This window comes from Leptosomus discolor, chromosome 6 (assembly GCF_034619465.1).
Source record: "Leptosomus discolor isolate bLepDis1 chromosome 6, bLepDis1.hap2, whole genome shotgun sequence".
Taxonomy (NCBI): domain Eukaryota; kingdom Metazoa; phylum Chordata; class Aves; order Leptosomiformes; family Leptosomidae; genus Leptosomus; species Leptosomus discolor.
Genome location: NC_141396.1, coordinates 55295275 through 55316715, shown reverse-complemented (window position 1 = coordinate 55316715; position 21441 = coordinate 55295275). Strand labels below are relative to the sequence as shown.

Below are 21441 nucleotides of genomic sequence, written 5' to 3'. Positions count from 1 at the left end.
CTTTTACAAGCAATAAAATGCAAAGTATACAAGTCAAATTTTTCTCAAGTCTTGCTTATACAAACATAAATTTCAGCGTCAGAGATCTTTTTTTCTCATTGCGAGACAAGTCTAGACGATGTGCAACGAGATTCCTGCATCCTGCAGACATTTGAAGAGTCTATGTGGTAGAGCAAATATTTGGAGTCTGAAGTGTGGCACAGAAACCACCTACTGATCTCTTCAGTGGGGGCAGGAGCAGGGAAAGGGCCCTCACTTGTCCACTGAACTTGTTCCTGCCTGTACTCTCTACGGCCAGAGGCAAAGAAGGCAGAAAACAGCCCTATATGTGCTGAAAAAAAGGTCAGGTGAAGAAACCTCTGTTTTCTCCCTCTTATGAGTGATAAGGATAAGTATTGATCATAGATCATATTTAATGTTGTAAAATGAAATTTAGGATAAAATTCATTGAAGCTGCCATATCCAAATCTTTGGCAAGCTTTACGTAAAATTTACAGCAGCTAAAAATCTCCAGCAATGTTGTCACTGGTGGCCAGCCCTGAGGGTACTGCTTATTTTCTGCCATGAAAGAGATTTTTTTTTTTTGTACATTTCCTGCATTCCTGCATTAATGGTGCTTTGTTTTCACTAGCACAGTGATTCCAAAACTAGAACTTGTGAACCTGTGCCATAATCATACATGATTAGGAGCCTGGTGGAAATAAAATTGCAGAACCAGGTCAAACAATGTGACTGTGAGAGAGAAAGGAATGGAAAGGCATGACCTCCAAGTGCAGCCGGGGTTGTGAACACCTCTAGATAGGCTTGGCACTCTCTCTAAAAGCTTTCAGATCCTTCACCATGGTACACGCCATGGCGATGCCCCCAGCACTGTCTGGACTCCATTTGCCTTTCTTGGTTTCCCTTGTGAAAGGGTTTTAATTTTTATATTCAACTTCATGTTCTCTACTTTATTAACTTTGAATTTTTCTCCTCATAATCCCTATTTGGACCTCTCTTGTCTGGTTTCCATTTCTTCTAGTTACTGGAACTGCCTGCACCAAACCCACAGATAACCCCTTCTATGGTCATTTCCCATCTCCATCCTTCCCCTTTATTAGGAATGACCATCCTGATTTCTGAATCTCTATGCTTTCTTGATCTTTCCTCTTCACCTGCTAATTCAGCAGTTGCTCTACCCATTTTCCCTGTACTTGAGCTCTTAACCTGACCAAGGAGTCCACAGTACTTAGAAGTGTCCAGACTTCTGAAGCACTTGTAATACCGCCACACTACCACCATTTCTACAAATGTTGCTTTTTCCACCCCTTTTCTCAATCCCTTTTTTGACTGTCCCTTACTGGTGACAGTAAACATTTGCTATTCAAAGCAGGAATAATGATTGCTGATTTTTTTCTTTTGGTCTAGGAAAATTCCACGCCTGTTCAAGTTACAGTGAAAACAGATAAAAAAAATTGCAGTAATTCATACAATATTGCAATAATAACTTCAAAGATGAGAGCTGCAAGATTTTTTTTTATCCTGGAAAAACTGTGTTAGATTCTACTTTTCTTCACAGACTTTAAAGCTGTTTAGATAGGTGGCAACAAGGAAAGGATTCACTGAAAGTGCTCAGCAGATGTGCTTGGAGAAAACCCAGCTTTGGAGACTGTGCACTACAGTCAACATCTCCACCAATAGCAAATGTAATACTGTTTGCAAAGCTGATATTTAGTTCACTAGCTAATGACATTCAAAACCACAGAGAGTGCAATATTTCCATTCTCAAACTTAAATTTGTTTAGTTTTTTGAGTCCATATGAATCTGAATTTTAAAAACCCAACTGCATCTAAAAACAGTACAGGAGATTACCGAAAACAGTTTGGGTTTTCTGTAATCTCTTTATGAATAAATGAAAACATTATAGCAGAAGTTGCTCTTTATCCTTCATGCAAACACAACAGTTGTGATGATTACACTTAGCAGAGGGCAGATCTTGTGGGTCTGTTAGTATTTCCATTTGCTGGTTCAGTCATACATTTTTCTGCCAAAATAGCAGGTTTTCCTAAGCCTACAGACTAATTTAACTTTGGTAGGTCATCCAGTTAAAGCTAAGAGCAGAATTTATGCATTTGTGTTAAATAAAAGCTTTACGCTTTTCGTGTTTATATTGGCCTTTAATAATTGGGACAAATTCTTGGCTGACGTAATTTAACTGTGTTCTTAGGCATGATATTCCAGCAGAGAATTTGATCATAACATTTGCATTTTTATAGCTATAATGTAACGTATTTTACATGGAGCTGCATCTACAGCTAATGCACACAATATATATATGAATATAATTATGAGCGTAAGTACACATGTATGTACAGATATATACTAACAGTACCACAAGTATGCATCCAAATGCACACAGTTTTCAATTTGTGATAGTCATCATCTGCTATTAGTTAACACCCTAAACTGAGAATGGTGAATGTGTTTACGTTTTATGTACCACCATGGAATAATTATGAAATATTTATTATATGGCAATTATTCTACAGAAATAGATGTTGTATTTACGCGACAGAAAAGAAAGCCACAGAGGGAGCTGTGACATGAAAGTTCTGCAATAACATTCAAAATAGTTCTTAGCAGCTTTTAGGCCACTTCATCCAATAGGGTGCAGATGAGCTAAGTGTATCTGCACGATGGTCAGTTTGTAAGTTTTGGGGTAAATGGTAGAATAAGAACAGAGGGGATGTATTTTATCTGCACACTGAAATTCTACTGGCAAAAATTCTGCAAAGACAGTTTATATTTTTGTCACACTGTAAAAAGCAACTAACGACCCATGGACAATTTGAGAAAATGTCCTATTTACATTCCGTCATATTTATATGGTCTGGTTTTGCATACAAAGGAGGTCTTTGTTTCCGCAGGGTTTGTCAGCACCTGCTAGTCATTCCCCACCAGTAGCCATAGTCCTCTGTGGCATCAAACTTCATTTCCATATGCAAAGAATTTTGTGATGTATATACATCAGGTACCTGGCGATTTTGTCTGTACAGGACATGGTGATGAGCTGCTCTCCCAGCAACACGCCGTCCCACGTCTGAGCTGCATTATGACACCGGACAGGTATGGTTCCTTCTCCAGACTCAATCTTTGTTCGGAGGTGGCCACGGTATTTTCTCACTATGTGCTTGCTGCTGTTCACTGGGTAAAATAAACAGAAGAATGGCAATAACTAAACGTTTTTAGAAAGAACCTGAGAGGCTGTGTTGATGCCATAGCTTGCATTTGAAGAACCGCTTGTGGAGGTCCTTTAAATTGAGTGCAAATTAGATGAGATCACAGCCCAAGGAAGCAGCACAGTAGAGAAGAGTATGTGCTCCCCAGCATGGTTGTCTTTTCACATTAACCAAAACTTTCACACAGCACACGCTGAGCTCATGTTCCCATTGCCATTCCCTTATACATTTAAGAAGAATGGAGGTGCTCTGTTTTTTAAAGAAGCAGTACAATTTCTTTTTTTTAACCCATGCTTATAGTATTGAGCTGTGTCAGCGGAATATTTGGAAAACCTTTGTTCAAGGAGTGTCATCAAAGACTCACCTGGGTGATGCAGTCCATTCCAATACTCCAGTGTGATATTCAGTGGCATTTTCTGAATAATTTCAGAACGGAGGTTTTGGTTTGTTATCACAGAATTTCACTGAAAATTCTCAAAAGCTGAAGTTTTATACACTGGATAAAAGCAAATCAAAACTTGCTAGTTATTCATTGCTTGCTTAAATTCCCTCTGTGGTCTCCCTAAAGGGAAGTACCCTCCTGCCTTGTGTCATACTGTTATCTTTTATGCAATTGCTGTCCATCACTTCAGTGATATTATATATTTGAGTGTAAGGCAGCTGCCTGTGGGTTGGCACAGGGCAAGCAGCTAAAGCACTTGGCCTGCACCACAATGAACTTAACTGAGTCTTGTAGATATGCAGTAAGTGCAGAAGGTAATGACATTTCTAAAGTACTTCACCTTCATTTTTACGAAAAGATAAAAACTGAAGTTCATTATCAAAATCACTCTTACCCTCTTTATACCTATACGTTACCCCTGGGTATTTTGGTTGTAAAGGAACAGCAAGAAATTCTCTGGGTCTGCTCACTGGCTTACCCTCAGAGTGTTTCACTGGAGGACAACTTCTCTGTGAAGCTGACCTTTCACGGTTTCCCTTTAGCCTGAAGGAGAATAATGATGGTAGATGATGGCCTCTGCTTTCAAGGAAAAGGAGTGCTGCTTCTACAGACATGAGGGTTTTGTCCATATTTCCAACTATGTCCTGTGTATTTTTCCATGGCCTGCCCCTCAGCTGGACCAGAAGGCTTCTGCTTGTGAAGGTGGTGCTCCTCAGCAGGCTACGGGGCTGGCTGCATTCCTGGCACTGAGTAACACCAGGGTGTCACAGGTTGTGGGGCTGATCGAACCTCTGGCCGTGAGCAGCTGGCTCTGTGCACGCTCCCCAGCCACCCATGCTCTCCCTCCGTCATTTTTCACTGTCTTTGCTTTGTATGACCGTTGTCTGTGCTGCAAGCTCTGGTGGAAGCAATTGATTGACTTTGGCTGCCACCAATGGATGGTTTACAAAAAGAGAATGGGAAAATAAATCACTTCAGCCCATTGGGATCAGCAAACATGTGTAGAACAGCAGCCAGCTGTGACTTGCCAGCAGATGAGCGGTCGAGCCCCCACTGATCCTTTGCTTCCTTCCTGCTTTTTTAAAATTTAAGATGGGGATGTGTGTGCCAGCAGTGGGCTGGACCAGGTATCAATTAGATCGACTGGCCATGGCTGAAAACAATCCCCACCCAAAGCCAGGTTCCATCATATCCAAAATATTTACAAATACTCTAAGGTTTGTTTGTGCTGCTTCGGAGACTGAGGTTGGGGGAGAGCAGTTATTGCACTGCCATCCCCATCAGCAGCAGTGTCCCATTGGGGAATGTGGAGGGTCCTTGCCCCCAGTTGTCACAGAGCACCTCACAAACTGAGACACTGCACCAGAGTCGCAAACCAGACGTGGAGTATTGTGGCTGCTCAAACTTCAATTCTGACAGAAACTGGGAGGAGCCAATGGACAAATAAAAATTTCAATAAGCCAAAATGCCAGTCTCACAAATGTCTCAGATCCCTCTCCCCTCAAATTGCTGGGCTGTACCAACACTGTCAGAAAACCATTTTCATAGCCATGTGTGCTGATCCTATGTACATCCCTCTTGTCTAGGATGCCTCCTGCAGTATCATTCAGAGGGTGCTCTTTGGATGGGATTAGCTATCTGGGAACTGGTCCATATTTTTCTTGGGACTCTGCAGGGAAGCTCATTTTTTACAAACTTCAAGCAGTGGTGAGCAGCATTTTTTATTATTAAACAACAGAGTCGTGGGGAAAGTACCATGAAATTTGGACGAAAAAAGGAGAAAGCGATCACTTCTGCTTAGCAAACACATCTCGCTGAGCAACAGCAAGAAATGTATAGCAAAACCACTTTGCCTTTAGTCTGCACACACTGAGAACTGATGGCACGGCAGAGCTAGACCTCTGCCAGGGAAGCAGTGAAGAGTAACTCAAGAGATTGTTGCTGGTTTGGCTGCTAGAAAGTTTGACTTCAAGCAAATCAGTTCTCTTCTCCTAAGCTTTCCCACCGGTATAATGAAGATAATGATGCTTCCTTCTTCTGCAAATTCATTTAAAGGTACTGCCCAAAAACTGTTCATGAAAAACAGATGCTATCCTTTCAATAAAGATCTACCACAGGAGTCCACCCGCCGGAAATCCCCCAGGACAAAATGAATTTTTAGTCTTTCTTTCTCCATTTTTTTTAAGAATATTATTTTCTCTTGCTATATTTTTCTCTCACTACATCTTTCTTTATTTTCCATCTCTCTCTACATTCCTCTTGCTTTCTCAGCTCCTGCTCTGACTCTCCCCTGTAGGTGCATTGATCTCCTAGATTACTCTTTTTTTCAGGCAGTTCACCATGTTACACCTTCATTTTGCATACATGCAAAGGGACATGTAACTTCTAGGGAATTTTAGTGACTGCATGACAAGACTAGCAGCCCATCATTTATGTGACTTTGATTTCACTACATAAATAATACCTAGTGAGGGGCAAAGCATCCCACAATGTGCTGACAGAGATAAGGAGCCAGTTCAGGGAAAGAAGAAGCAGCAGCCCTGCAAACAACTGTTGAGCACTTTGGGAATTTAAAGCATAGGCCAACCATTTGGGCGGAGAGGGATCCAAAACTTTTCTGTAAGTTTGAGGGGTCTGCTTATTTGATTTATTTGTCTATTTGATATTCTCAGTTTCCCTCAGGACCAAAGGAAGTGCAAATGTCAAAGTACTCCACGTCTGGTTGTTATTATGGCATCACAGCCCTGGCTTGCAAGTACCAGAAACTGAATAATAAAGTTTGTAAAAGCTTTTAGGAAGTGTGTGCAAGTGCACAGATCATCTCATTTTCCAAATGCTCGTATTAACTCAGCCCACGTGTCAAACTTTGCTCCCTGTAATGCACGCTCTGCCCAGGGTGCAGCCAAGCAGACGGCATTAGCTGATAGGATTCAGGCAGCTGTGGCCAGTGTACGCTCACCCTGGGATGCACTTCCACAGCACTGATAACGGATTTTAGCTGCTCAACTGCTATTAAATTCAACGGAAAGGGCGTGACTAAAACCCTGTGCTGTACTGCCTGTCTCAGGCTGCTCACTTTACTGGGATAGCTGGCACACATGCTTCAAAAGATGATCTGTAGCATTTATATAAAATACTAATAACCCAAAGCTTTGAGTACTTTCAAATTGACAATGATTAAATAAATCCAGATCTGCAATTGGAACACACTTAGCTCTTTTTTTTTTTTAACATGTCATTAAGTAGCGCAGGAAGATATAAATATTGAACAAAGAAAAAGATGAGGCTCCATGTGTTTTGCACTGAAGCTGCAGACAGACTCTAGCACATAAGCTGCTTTCCAGCAGTAAAAAATACAGTCCACTTGCTGGCACAGCCTGCTATGGATCATTTTAAACCAGTCTCAGAAATATATTTATTTATGCAACTTAAAGTCACAAACTACAGCCTACTGCTGTTCTGCTGTTCAGTATGATCAAAGCGTCAGTGACTATGAGCATTTCTGATCTTTGCTGTGCTGGTTCTCCAACTGCTTAATCTCGACTAATTACAGGGGAGAAGGCGTCTGAGGATGCCACTTCAACCAGAACAAAATGTCAATTCAAACCGGAATTGGAAAGGACAAATTTAAAAATCATTTGGAGTGGATTTATGATGTGTGCTACACTCAGATGTGGAAATTACTCCTGAGAGTTCATAAGATAAAAAGGTCCTGGATTATTAATTACTGGATTATATATTTACACAGGTGCCTTTTATTTAAAATCAATGAAACTCACTGATTTCAAGGCTCGCCCCTCAGTTTTCGTATTTTCTCCAGGACAAATTCTGGCTCAAATGATAATGAAAAAAGCCACTCCATATTTATTATTTAGTTGAAGAGTGAAGAGGAAATGGACGGTGATTAAACAGAATCACACGAGTAAGGCTCTGTCTGAAATTTTGCATGACTGCCTCAGAGGTTCATTTTCTATTTCCCTGCTTCAGTGGAGGCTGTTCTGTCCTCATGAAGGAAGAAATAAAACAGCCTATCTTGCATTTTCTCAGTGCTGGACTCTCCATTCATCAGCATGGTTTATAAAGCTTCCTTAGAGCAGTTTGAAACAAAGGGGTTGAAAGAGAAGTGTCAACATTTGACTGCCTTTGTGTTTTGATGGTTATTAGAGAAGCACTTTCTTCAAGCAGATGCTGAATAAACATACAATATTACTATTTCTGGAAGTGTTGAAGTGAGCATCACAGCACACTGAATGCTTTGGATGTGTCCCCTTTGGTGGATAGGGTGGCTGGTCAAATAAATCTCTGCTGCACTGTGCTTAGTGACCAGCAGAGAGCGAGGGTAAAATGCAGTGGGCCAGCTTTTGAAAGCAAGAAAGAAGTCTGGATTTAGGAAAAAAGGATAGGTCCCGTCACAACGTGCAAAGCTGAACTGTGGTTTCTGAGGGCAGGGTTCATCACGCCGAGGGCTTGGCAGGCAAAAGCAGTGGTCTTGTCTGATGGTCTATGGAGCTGCACCTGCTGCGAGTGCAGGGATGCATCCTTCCCAGGAGGGAACGCAAGCACCTGACTTGCGCGCGTGAGGAGTACATAGAGATGAGTCGCTTGAAGTTGAGATAAGCCTTTTAAATACAGGCCAGGAGGCCTATTGCACCTGACTGCAGCCCCAGGGGAGATTTGCTCACACACAGAGCCATGGAGCGCCTACCACGTTCTGGCAAAATTCAGTTCAGATCTGGGGTTTGGACCATATAATTAAACCCTATATACAAGTATAAATACTGAATTTGTACTTAATCTGAGAATGTTACAAAATCTGCGACACCTGCAATTTGTGGAACTGAAATCAATCATTGAATCTGAACTTCTTTACCTTTTCCCTCCTCCCTGCATCTTTCCTGGCTGAAATCCTGGATTTGGACAGCTATCAGGTATCCCATGACCTGATAAAAGATGTTGCTTTCAGCCTGGTATTCTTTCTCCTCCTCATCCATCTTCAAATAACCTTTTTGAATCTTTCTGCTTCTTCCACATTTTTTCTTCTGTCAATAGTTTCAAGTGATGTAGAGACAAGGTGTGAAAGCAAAGGCAATTTGCCCATTCATAGCTCATCAATACGTGGCATTTGATCCAACTTTTATAAGAAGAATCAATAACAGGAAAAAATTGAAGTTTGAATCCAAAAGAACAGAAAGGAAAAGACTGCATTGTTTGTCCTTATCTGTTTAAAATACATACTAATTAAATTACAATTTTTGCTTCGAGCTGTGTGGTTAGAGATAGTAACTGTAGAAGGGTGTAAACAAACATCATAGCAAAGCTCATGAATGAGTGTTTTAATTTTGGTCCATCAAAACACCTCCATATGTCAACATTGAGGGGCAAAATTTAATTTGTGCAGGTGACATAGCACTTTTACAAAGACTTTTTATTATTTTTGTAGAATAATACGAAATGTGTTTGATGCTTATCCTAGGGAAAGGTGCTAGAATGAGTTTATGAAACTAACTGCTGGAGTGAACAGCACTCTAACACATAAAAACCTCGTCGCCATTGCTTCTAAGTAAGCCCTGGTCTCTCAGCAAGCTTTAACATCTTTTGACAAAAAAAAAAAAAAAATAATTATATATATATATATATATCTGAGAAACAGATCAAAATACGTAACCTACAAACTAGTTTTCTGTAATGTTGTGTCTGAGGAACTCCTGGGATGGAAATGTGAGTAGTAAAAATTCTCTTTAAAACAATTTGTTGGCAACAAAGTCGTGCACCGTTTCCTCTGAGAGTTATAAACTGTTCCAGGCGAGAAGGAATGAGCAGTACTGGGTCAGGCATGGGGGAGATCCTCCATGCCACCTACAAACCCAGGCCACAGGCTCCAGCCTGCTCTGGAGTAGAAATGTGTTAGTATGTTGAAGCCAAAAGCATGAGATTTATCAGTGGAATTAAGAGTCTGTGCATATGGCAATCAAGAAAAGTACAACTCAAGCACTTCAAGATTATTATTTTTAATTACTAATTGCTCCTCTCGTCTGAAATTGGATGTGCAATGCCATTGCTTTGGAAGTGCAGCTGCTCTCACAGAGCAAAGTCTAGAGATCTGGCAAAGGGCTGCGCTGGCACTGTGAACCCTGTACAGAGAAAACTTCTGTCTCTGAAGCCTTCATGAGTCTTATCACCAGTCACAGAGGCACATTAGGTCTCCAATGATGATCAGCTCATCTTTGGCAGTGTGGGGAGGTGCTGCTGCTGCTGCCCAGGTCAGCACCCAAGCAAAGCCAGGGCAGTGGCTGGGGGCTGTGTGTGGAGAGCAAGATGCCCCAGCAGCTGGAGGTCAGTGAGGACCAGTTGTTCACCTGTGTTCTAAGCTATGCATCATTGTATCTTCTTCCCTTTTTTTTTTTTTTAATGAAAAATGTTTTCTTTTAAAGCTAGGCTTTATCTTTTAAATATACTTTGCGTGAAAAATTGGCAACACCACTGGAATTACCCATTTGGTAACAATTCTCTCCACTGCCATGTTTTAATCAAAAAGTTTACACAAACATAAAGGGAACATGTTATTCATCATAACCCTCTTTCTTTTATCAACAAAATATACTATTATTCATGTGGCTTTGGGATTTTTGTTGTTGTTTGGAAATTGAAATCTTCAAGACTGATTTAAGAAAAATGTGAAAGAAGTCAACAAAATATGAAAACAGAAAATGAACCCCGTGAGACAGAAACAACAGAAATCTGTCAACAATATTGACAGATATTCAGGCCCCAGATATGATTGGTATGAGCCTAGAGAGGCTGTGGTTCCTGCTATATCACCAGTCACACCCTAGTTCAACTTCATCTTCTGGAACTGTAGATGGAAATTACTGAGTAGAGTCCTACAGCCTCTGGCTGGAGAAATTCAGTCTAGATCATCAGGAAATGGTCCCTGTTGGCCTTAAAAATCTATGGATTGTAATTACTAAATTATTCTGAATAATGATATAATAGTACTTAGAATACATAGTACTTTCCATTCTAATATCATACTCTGATCATTAATTACCTTTCCTCGAAGTTGTGACAGCTGGATACCTTTTATTGTGACTTTACAAGTATGGAAATAGAAATGACCAGAGTAAGGTGAGTTGCTCAAGTCTAGGTAGAGAAGTACCAGCAGAGTCACGGTTAGGATTGAATTGTTTGTCACTCTTATGCAGCTGTCTTCAGATTTCTCTCTTTATAAGACTCTAAGAAAATCCCCAAAAGTCTAAGGACTTTCAAAAGTCCCACAGAATTCTTAACTGGACCTGGAGTTGCCTGACAAACTTTATAAAACTCAGCTCATAAGTTTACCTGTGACTCCCACTCAGTGGAAAGGTAAATTAGACCAAATTAGATCTGCGTGTGTGTAGTTTTTGCCCACAGGGATTTTTCCCAACACTGTTTTGATCTGTTCCACCTGAAATACGTGCTGTAATTAGGTGCATATCTCTAGCAGTGTGTGGGATGTTGGGGGTGGAACAGGGGCAGCCATGTCCAGGAGCATGCAGTCTCTGTCCCTGCTTCAGGGGACCTTGGAGAACGTCAGATATTATTATTCCTTGGGCTGGGCAAATTCAGGGACAAACAGCTTTTCTTGGTGAAATTTTCTACTACTATTCTGAAAGCTTCTCAGCCATGGCCTTTTGCTGATTAATGTAGCCTTTTTATCACATCTGAACATTGTGTCCAAATGCAGTGTTTCACAAAGCAGCAAAACCAATAACAAAGCAGAATCAATAAATACAGTGCAATTCCCTTTGGCGATTCAAGCATTCTGTTAAAATTAGGATCTGATTATAGCTGTGGAAACCTGTTTTCCTGAATTCTAACAAACACATTTTGCTTTATATGAAAGCTTTTCAAAGCTGTGGCCAATGCTGGCTTGGACTAATCCATAGTTTCCAGCATATTCTTTCTCTTTTCCCAGATAGACACACACTGCGCTGACATATCCTTCTAAAAAATCTTATTTTCTGCTTTCAAACTCCCCCTGAAACAACAAAATCCAAATAAGCAAAAGCATCCAAGAATATCACAAAGAGAGGGAATTGGGACATTTTCGACGCATTGTCAAAGCCAAGGATTTTTTCAAGAGGTATCAATTCTGACAAAGTTTTATAACAGACTGTGGAAAGGGAGCTGTCTAGCTCAGCTGACAGCGAATTCACTAAAGCCCTGATCCAGGACTTGGGAACTGCAGGTTCAAGTTCTTCTTTGAGTCTAAATGGCCTTGAATGAAAAAGCTCACCTTGATCTAGGCATGGAAGGAAATGAAGTAGAGTTTTTTTCTACCCCTTGATAGCGTGCTGCTGACCAGGAGACATGAAAACTACAGGATATGATCCCACCTTCACACAATTACTTTATTTCAAAAATTTGCCTGATGGGTTTTGATTTCTTTCCAGCCAGTCAATACTGTGAGACCTGAAAGTTGTCCATGAATTGAAGTGGTTATTCATTGGTCAGCTTTAGCAAAACTCCACTAAAACCTAACTACCCAGCCTGGTGGAACTTGATAACAAAATGTGAAGCAATAGCAAAATTTCAGAAGTTGATTAATTGGCACTGAAAGCCTCAGGACTTCCAATGTAGCAAAACAAGAGCCTGTTTCAGAGGCACATTCTGGGGTCAAGCATGATAATACCAACAATAAAACAACGAGTGCTCTCACAATCTCACCATACTCTTTCTAAGCCTGGACATCACTAGTTTTTCTGTCAGGTTTAGGGGTCTAGAACTGACCCTAGGGATTGGCAAAAGTTTTAGCATGGTAGGCTCTACAGAGCATCAGAGACCTTCTTTGGATTACTGAAAGCAATGGGAATTCCAGCAGCCAGAACACCTGGACCACATATTTGCAGACCCTCTGGCACTGCTTCTTTGACTGAACAAAGGGTCTATCTAAACGTGTAGATGCAACAGCTGCCACCTCTGCAGCTTGTCCCTCAGGCAGCACCAGAAGGGCTGCAGGGTTCACAGCAAAGGCTTGAGCCATTCTCCCCCTCTGCTCTTCTGGCACCCCTGACATGGGTCTCTCCCTCTCCTCTCCTCTCCTCTCCTCTCCTCTCCTCTCCTCTCCTCTCCTCTCCTCTCCTCTCCTCTCCTCTCCTCTCCTCTCCTCTCCTCTCCTCTCCTCTCCTCTCCTCTCCTCTCCTCTCCTCTCCTCTCCTCTCCTCTCCTCTCCTCTCCTCTCCTCTCCTCTCCTCTCCTCTCCTCTCCTCTCCTCTCCTCTCCTCTCCTCTCCTCTCCTCTCCTCTCCTCTCCTCTCCTCTCCTCTCCTCTCTTCTCCTCTGTTCTTGTTCTCCTCTCCTCTCCTCTCCTCTCCTCTCCTCTCCTCTCCTCTCCTCTCCTCTCCTCTCCTCTCTCTTCTCCTCTGTTCTTGTTCTCCTCTCCTCTGTTCTCTCCCTGCCCTGCAGCCCTAGAGGAGCAGAGAGTGAGTAGGAGATGCTGGGGAAGGAAAAGCTTCTTGCAGCACTGGAGATGGGTGCTTGCCGATCCTGTGTGGGTACTGTGCATTGGAAGACAGAGAGAAGCTCCACTGATCTCAAAGCTGTCCAGAGTACCCCCACCCTGCACAGGCCTTTCATTGCTCTCTGTTGCCCACTCCCCCCATTAAAGCCGAACATTACAGAACCCCTTCCCCACCAAACTTTCTCATCCTCACCATGGTTGTCCTGTCACAGCAGGTTCCCTGATTGCTCTCAGACACACTCCCTTCTCCTGAAGTCCCTTTGCCCACCTTCCTCAGAAGAAGGTCACCCCCCCTCAAGTCCCAGCATGGGCTTATGTTGGATGTTGAGGAGGAATCTTTGAACTGGCTACGTGCAGCACCACCTCCACAGCAGGAGAGGCCTGAACTAAATCAGACCACTGCTCAGACTTGCAGTGCTTGGGGGACAGAAGACCTCTACACCTGGGCTAGGCTCTGCTGTCAACTTTGCCCATCCCAGCCAGGAGCTCACTTCACTTCTACTCCCAACCATGGGTGATGTGATGGAGAGAATTAACCAGAGGGGTCAGTCCTGTAACCATACTTTCCCTACCAAGTTAACTTGAGTGAAAGCAGCCACACTCTGAAACAGCATTTCAGCAGCCTAGGAGGGCTGAGTTAGAAAACAGGGCAATTACATATAAAACCGAGGACTGGTAACGGTCCTGAGCAGGGATGCAAGCTCCTTGACCGACCAGCTTCTAGTTAACCGTAGAAAGTCTTTGCATTTCCTCTGTATTTACTTTGGTAAATTGAGGCTGTGTCAGTGACACAAGCAGGAAGGGGCCATTGCTTCCACAGGACTTGATCTTAAAGGCTGATGGTGCTGTGCTCACACCCTGAACCCAAACCTTTTGGATTCATCCCAGCCCAGTCCTAAAGAAGTGAAAGGATAATTTTCTCTCACCTTATTTAATAACAGGTTCCCTAGCCCCTGCAGTAATCCAACAGCTTCATGCTGTGTCTGCAGTTTCTACAGCATCCTTTACATGACAAAGCAATCTGGGCTGACCACAATAATTCATGCAGTGCTAGGATTATTTCTCCTGAGGCTGTGTTCAGTGCTACAGCCTACAGTGTTACGTGCAATTTTTTCTTTCGTGTTACTTTTGGGCATGGTTCTCTATGATAATTTTGTTCTGAGATCCCCCAAGGTATTGTTCTGCTCAGTCATATGAAAAATAGGAAAATAATGCACCTTCATCCCAGTTCTACAGACGGGCCATTCATCAGCATAAAACCAACTTTACAACCTAGGAGGAAGCTGCTCCATGCACTGAATAGCTACAAATTTCCAATACGGTTTCCCAAGCTGTAGCAGGCCAGCAGCCGTGACGGAGTGATAGGATACCTGGGAGCACTTGTACAATGGAAACAAATGATAGTGCCCAAGCCCAAGGGATGACCTATGGTTACCCTCGATTTTTATAACAGGGGCAGTATATCAGGTTGTTAGGACCTGTGGGCTTTTTGTAGTTACAGATATCTAATTTCTTTTCACATCACTGAGTTATTCAGATGGTTCTTCTTGAAGTGCTTCCCTCACCCCTTATCACGTACTCACAAGAACAGAATTTGTCCATTTAAACAAAACATGAGGTTGCAGAGGGAGGGCAGAGATTTCTTCCCCTTGCACATCCAATAACATATGCTCAAATCCAATGCTTTTGGGAGTGATTCTAGCCCAGATGCTGCCATAAGCATCCTCATCGTATTCCTACCCTGATACCTGCCTGCAGGACCCCAAATGCAGAACGCTGGAGTTGAGAGTCTCTTGACACTTGAAGGAGATCATTCGTGTCCATTTCTTGGAGACGAACAGGCTCCATAGATGGCCTCTGTTTGAATCTGCCCCTCTCCAGCCAGTCTGCTCAGGATATGGCTTTCAGGGACTCTGATCTGGGGATTATATACTGATGCAATCTGGGTCAGCCCCATCTGAACGCAGAGTGCTGAGTCTCTGGTGTGAGCAGGGCAATCCTTTGAGGCAGCCCCAGATTTGAGGGGTTAACAGAGAGCATTTTATCTGAGAATGGGATGTAAAATCCAGCAGCCAGAAACACAAGCAGGGAAAGCACAGGATTGCACAGTGAAAGCACACTTGAAGGAGGGAGGGCAAAGTTGTGTTTCTGAGTACTTTCCAGTTCCACAACTTCTCTGAAAACTGCAGTGTACTTCTCCCCATCACATCACCTACCAAGGCAACGATCCAGCTCACGTGGTTGCAAGTGGATCCTGTTTAGATGAGAGCTCTGTTGAATGTGTGTGCATGAGAGCTTCAGCACAGCTGTAGGTTAATAGACAAGCAGGAGGAAGACCCCATGTGGAGCAGATGCAATGGTGTGTTTCAGACCTAAAGGGAGTGTGGGATAAAACAGGAGCTGGGCTATCAAGGAGTCAATGGTACAAGGCAATACAGCATGTTAGCAAGAGATAGAAAAGCAGCCCAGGGGAGAAGATTTGAGACAAGCCCTGGGGCAGATGCTGTTTGTCTCTTTGGAAATACTTGTAGTGAAAAAGGCAGAGTGCATCTCTGAAAGAAAGATGGACAATGAGGTAAAATCCTGACAGGGAAGGAGGAGTGGGGAAGTGGAGAATTTATTAGCTCAATTTTTTAAGCAATTCATTTTGCTTTTCAAGAGACTCTTAAAAAAAAAAAAGGCCAGTGAGTCAAGAAGCCCTAAATTAGCTAGGAAGGCACTTTAGCAAATCAAGGGCTTGATTATTCTGTGGTTTGTCCTAGATTCAGTAGAAGGTGTAAAATATGCAACAAATACTACAGGGCTAGCTGCCCCCATGGCTCCATCTTGTGAGCTGGAGCGTGCATGCTGTAATGGGAATACATCACCCGCCTTAAAACCTTCAAGAAACCCATGTTAACTTGGTGCTCCCACACTGCCCTCAGGAGAAGTCAGAAATCCTGGCATACCTTGCTCAGATATACACAAAGGAAGAAGGTACCAGAAAAGGAGATGTTGTCCAAGGCTCCCTGACATACAGCACTGAGCTGAAGCAGGGACAGAAGCTGAGTGTGTGAAGGAGCAATTAGAGTTGTGAGGACACTGAGAACATGCTGCCTATTCACCATGTAGCTGTGCTACAACCTTGTGGGTGGCCTTGGAAAATGATGAAAAGAAACGTGGGAAGGAGACTGGCTGGAGAGGATGAGCCAGGACAAACTCACAGAAACTCTCACAACTGTCTGAAACCCCTCTGGTGTTTCTCAGCCTCCTATTCCTGCAATACCACTGACCCTGACTGATGTCTCCTGCTGTTACTCACTCCTATATCTCTCCCCTTGTCCTCCTCCCCTGTTCTGTCAGGTTGTACCTGCCTCTCCCAAAGCTTGAGTCACCCCGTAAGCTCTTCCAGCCTCCTGACCTAGGGGCACTAAAAAAGAGTTAGAAAACCCCTCCATGCTCAGAGCAGCCGTGGTCCAGCTGGATTTTGCATCTCTTTTAGAGCTGCCTAAGGATCTCCGATCAAAGAAGGGCATCAGTGTGAACCAAAGTGAGATTCTATCTTTTTGTCCCTAGTCTCTTACTTTCCTGCACGAACTCGGCATGGGTGTGGGCTCCCTGGACCTCTCCTCTGCATTGCAGCTGTTCACATCAATGATGGTAAGGTCAGACTTTTACACATGCTGCTAACTTGGTAGCCGGCACTATCCAGTAAGAAGCAAACTGGGTTTCAAGTGCATGCTAGCTTATCTCCTCCCTTACCAGAACAAAGCTTATAAGAAGGAAATGTGAGGCCTCCCTGAGGGTGCTGGGAAGACACGGTGGATAATAGGAAATTTTTGGAAGGAGATTTGAGAAGTGGATTTTACTCACTCCCTGTATTGATAAAGGCTTATCATATTCCTTTGCAAAACCAGAAACCACATGGCGAGACACCGTTTTTAAATGTTAATGCATCTTTAGAGAATAATCAGTAACGTTTGATGGCTTGTGCTGGCTCTAGGAGAGGCTTCTTTGTTGTTTAAGAAATGAAACAACATTCATCTGGAGTTTCTTGTCATTACTGGATGAAAGAAAGGTTATTTCTTTAGTAAAAAAAAAAAGAAAAGAGAAGATCTGAATGATAAACATTATAAAACACTTATCTTCCCAGATGTCTCTGGGATAATGTGAGCTAAAAGGAAATGCTTATCTCACTGAAGGACAGATTTTGGCAACATGGCTTTTTACACAGTGCTAAATTATTTTAAGAGCACAGGACAAAGTTAGAGGGATCTGCTTAAAAGAGTGAATTACAAACCAGACGTAGTGCCCCTTCAAGTCCTGCTACTGAATCACTGTGTAACCTTGGGTATGCCACACAGCCCTTTTTGCCTCACCTTCTGCATCAGGACAATAATCAGTGTAATAACTAACATGAAAAGTATTACTGTATGTGTCAGGTGCTGCGTGATTACATATTTTTAAACACAGCTTCCTGTATGAACTGTTATCTAAAGAACACTCCCTCACTAGCTGGTAGATTTATGTGCTTTTTGAAGCAATCCATGAGCCAAGTACAGTTCTCCTCCATGGCTGGGTTCAGCTGCATATCAACAGGCAGTGCTGGCTGTCAGCTGCACAGAGCACCCACTTCCTTGTGCATGGAAGAGCAGAACCCATCCTGAACAGCCATCAGTTTTTCTTGAAAATGGATCACATTTTAGAAATAATTACAGATTTTGGTTCTTACACTTCTGATGCAAAGTAAGGGGGGCCCCAGGAAGCCTGCCTTCTGGAAAACATGAGAGCTTTTAACCAAATATAAATATCTAACAAATCTAATAAAAATTAGATATCTCTTGATACACACATAAAGTGGGAGGCCAAAAATCACTATTAGTTTTTGATATTCTAAGCCCTTCCTTTTTTATTTTTAATTTTCTTTTTAAGATGATGTTACTTCTCTATTTGTTACCTCATCAGGAACTTGTCAATTTGCTGCTTGCCTTTTAAACATTTACTTGCTTTTCTTCATTTTACAAGCCCTGCTGACAGAATGTAGAAATTATGTCAGGTAAGGAAGTGTATTTCCTTTCCTTCTCACCCCAGTGAGCTGCTGTTTCACACATGACAGAAAGATTCCAGTCTGGGGAGAATAATACCTAATCGTTAATAAATAACTTGTACAAATCAGAACCAGGAGTGAAACTACTCTCTGATGCATTTGACTGTGAGGAAGTTAGGTCGTTGTGTGACCTTGGATGATAAATTTTACATTCCTGTGTCTATGCTTCCTCCTCCATCCATTCTTCTGTCTTGCCTGCTTCACGTTCAAGGTAGTTGGGGCAAGGACTTTTTCTCATTATGTGTACATTTAGCAGCTAGCACTATAGGTATTAGAGCACTGCAAAATGCATGTATGAGAAGCAATATGTAGAGGCAGAGATAAGAGTGCACCTTGTGCATTGTGCATTGGATCATGGGGTGACAGACACGTAAGATAACAAGCCACAGACTTCTTGAGTTACTTGTCCCTTGTTGGGGGACATTCCCTGTGGCTAGGCAGGAGCAAAGCTGGCACAGTGGGAATGTAACAAGGACACGCCTTTGAGATGGCAGGGCAGTGTCAGGGACATGCTTGTTTGGAGGATGATGAGCTAAGAGTGCTGGGTCATGTGGTAGAGACGGTATATCTCTATGGACAACAAGCTCTGCAGGTCTGTTGGTGGCACACACTGGCTCAAGACCTGATTTGTTTACATTGTTTGCAGAATCACCTCTAGAGAAATCCCTGAAAATCCATGTTTCTGCTCCAATGCCATTGATATGGGCCCAGAGACTCCAGGGCTGGCCTGATGGACTCCATCTAGCCCATCTGCCTTGCAGTGACCATGCAGTTGATTTGACAGCATGGCCTGGCAAGGATCCTTTCCAGAAGGGTCTTGACATTATTCAATGCAAATGCAGGTGGTATTTGGAAAGAGTTTGACCTTCAACCAACTTACAGATGTCCATATCATATTACATCATATCATGTCATTGCTCTACTTCAGACTCCAGCTGCTGCAGCCTGGACAGCTCAAGTTTAGTGTAAATGCAGCCCTTCAACCCATATACACTGCTTGAACCCTGCGAAGAGCCTATGCATCCCCAGCTAGAGTCCTGATCCTCTGGTCCAGCCCATGGCTGTGGCTTCAAGGATCTCTTTGATCACGGGCACCCTTCCCAAGGCATTTATTTACTGTTGGGGTTGCATTTCCTAGCAGGAGATGCAAGCTGATGGGGACATATTCCCTAGCAGAGCCACTGAGCCTCAGGCACACAGAGCAGTCTCCTGCCGCCTTGCCCAGCCCTGATTTTTCCTGCATAGCTTCCCCCAGTACACGGGACAAAGCATCAGTTGCACAGACACACACACCACACACAGGCCATAGTGTTTCTGCTCTCAAGTGGATCATTTTCTCCAAGCAAACAAAGAAAGAAAGAAGGACTAATCTTAAAAAAAAATAGAAAAAACCCACGCAAAGGGGAAAAAGAAGAGGGAAGATTTTTTTTCTTACAGTCGGTTGTGATTTCGTAGGGGGAGTTGAGGCGTGCATCTCCGCAGGGTGAAGTGCTCACATACAGATGGAACAGAATATTCTCTCGCAGCCTGTAGCCTCCCTCTTTTAATCGCACAAAGATTGATCGCTCCCAGTCTTCTCGCCGTTTGCTATGATCACAAAAGAGGTTTCAGGTCATTTGTTACACGCCAAATCAGAAACATTTCTGCTCTCTCTTTCTCTCTCTCTGTTTTTCTCCCTCTGTTTGTTTGTTTTTATTAGCACCTGGCATCATATATTTTGCCTAGTAACAAGAGGAGAAAAACAATAAGCTTCTCCAAATGAAGAAATGTGCGAAGGCGGTCAAAATTGTCAAAGTGCTTTTGGCTTACTTACCTAGAATAAATTCTAATGGATTTTTGAAGGGTAACTCTCCTTCCTCACATGCACGGGTGCATAAACACATTGATTTTAAAGAGGTTCTGGTGCATGAAGAAAGGAAAAGTTCTCTTAGGCTCTCATGTGAACAAATCAGCTCTGCTCATCATAATGCCTAGGCACATGTTGAAATCCCATTAACATCACTGCAACCGAGATGTGTGTTTATATGCTCCACTGAAAAGGGCCTCTAATGAAGCACCCAGATTTTACAACCCCTGCCATCCCTCCCTGCTCCCCAGGCGTTGCTTTTCTTCCCCATTCAACCAGAGCCACCTACAAGTGCTCCATCTAAGCCAGCAGTGCCCTCTTGGTCTCCTGGCGTTTTTGGAAATCAGAAGCCATCCTGAAAAGCAAGGACAAAACTTGTGCGGGCTTTTCTCAGCTGAGTTGAAAAACATACTTATTAAGATGAAGCTTTTATCTTCGCAGTGGTTCAGCAGCTAGATGGGGACACAGTGCACATATTCTATTAGCAACAGCTGCCCAGGAGGCCAAACCCTCCCAGTCCTGCAGTTTGCAGCAATAGCTCGCATTAAGGCTATGCTGCTGTGTGGTTCCTCAGATGATTTACATTTGGGAAGATATGGGTGAGTCCTCTGACAGACAGCTGCCTCTAATATGTACATTTGGGTGATGGTCGTGATTATAATTTTGAAGGTGAAAATGTGATTAGTGAAATTATGATGAGACTCCCTCTGATGCCCTGGTCCTTCCTTCAGAAACTCAAGGGTCTTTTTGCAGGAATATCTCTGAGCAGAAAGGCAGCTGCAGGTAATGATTTTACTAGGAGGCTCTTAATAACCCAGAATCCTACCTGTTTCACTATAGGACAGCCCATTAACCAAGGTGATTTCTGCCAGTTTCTCTGCCTCCTGTTAGTGTAAACAGGGTTGCTTTCTTCTCAGCCTCAGAGCAAGTCCTTGGCTTTAATCCAAGCTGCTTCTGCCTGTTTTCTTCAATAGTCTCAGTGCTATTGAAGCTGTTTGGCTGTCACTCTTCCATGGTTTGGGTGTTTTGTCATTTTTTGATGCTAGGATGCGTTTGCTGTCAGGAGGAATTTACAGGCACATTATTAGCTCGCTTGTCAGGGACAGGGAGCCACACTGGCTGCTGAGCTGGAGCTGCCACATGCAGCTCCTTCGTTTTCTGCTGGCTGTGGTGGAATTTCCCAGCTGCACTAATTATATTATCGCCCTGATACAAGCCTCTGAAATAATAAAATACCTATAAGTCCTGCTGCTTGGACTTCAGAGCAATTGCAGTTAGTTTTAAATAATTCACTGCAAAATCAGCTGGGAGAATACAAAGCTGTGCAATCCTAATGCCTGCTATTATTAT

The 21441-nt window shown here is 42.9% G+C and overlaps 1 protein-coding gene across 1 annotated transcript in view; it reads right to left on the bottom strand.

Annotated features, from left to right (window-relative positions):
- Positions 1–21441, bottom strand: part of ADARB2 (adenosine deaminase RNA specific B2 (inactive)) — a 110406-nt gene that overhangs the window by 17267 nt on the left and 71698 nt on the right. The window contains exons 5-6 of the mRNA XM_009956744.2: positions 19681–19832; positions 3016–3184 (exon numbers count right to left, since the gene is read on the bottom strand). Of these exons, the coding sequence (XP_009955046.2) occupies positions 3016–3184; positions 19681–19832 (321 nt within the window). The remainder of the gene's footprint in view (positions 1–3015; positions 3185–19680; positions 19833–21441) is intronic.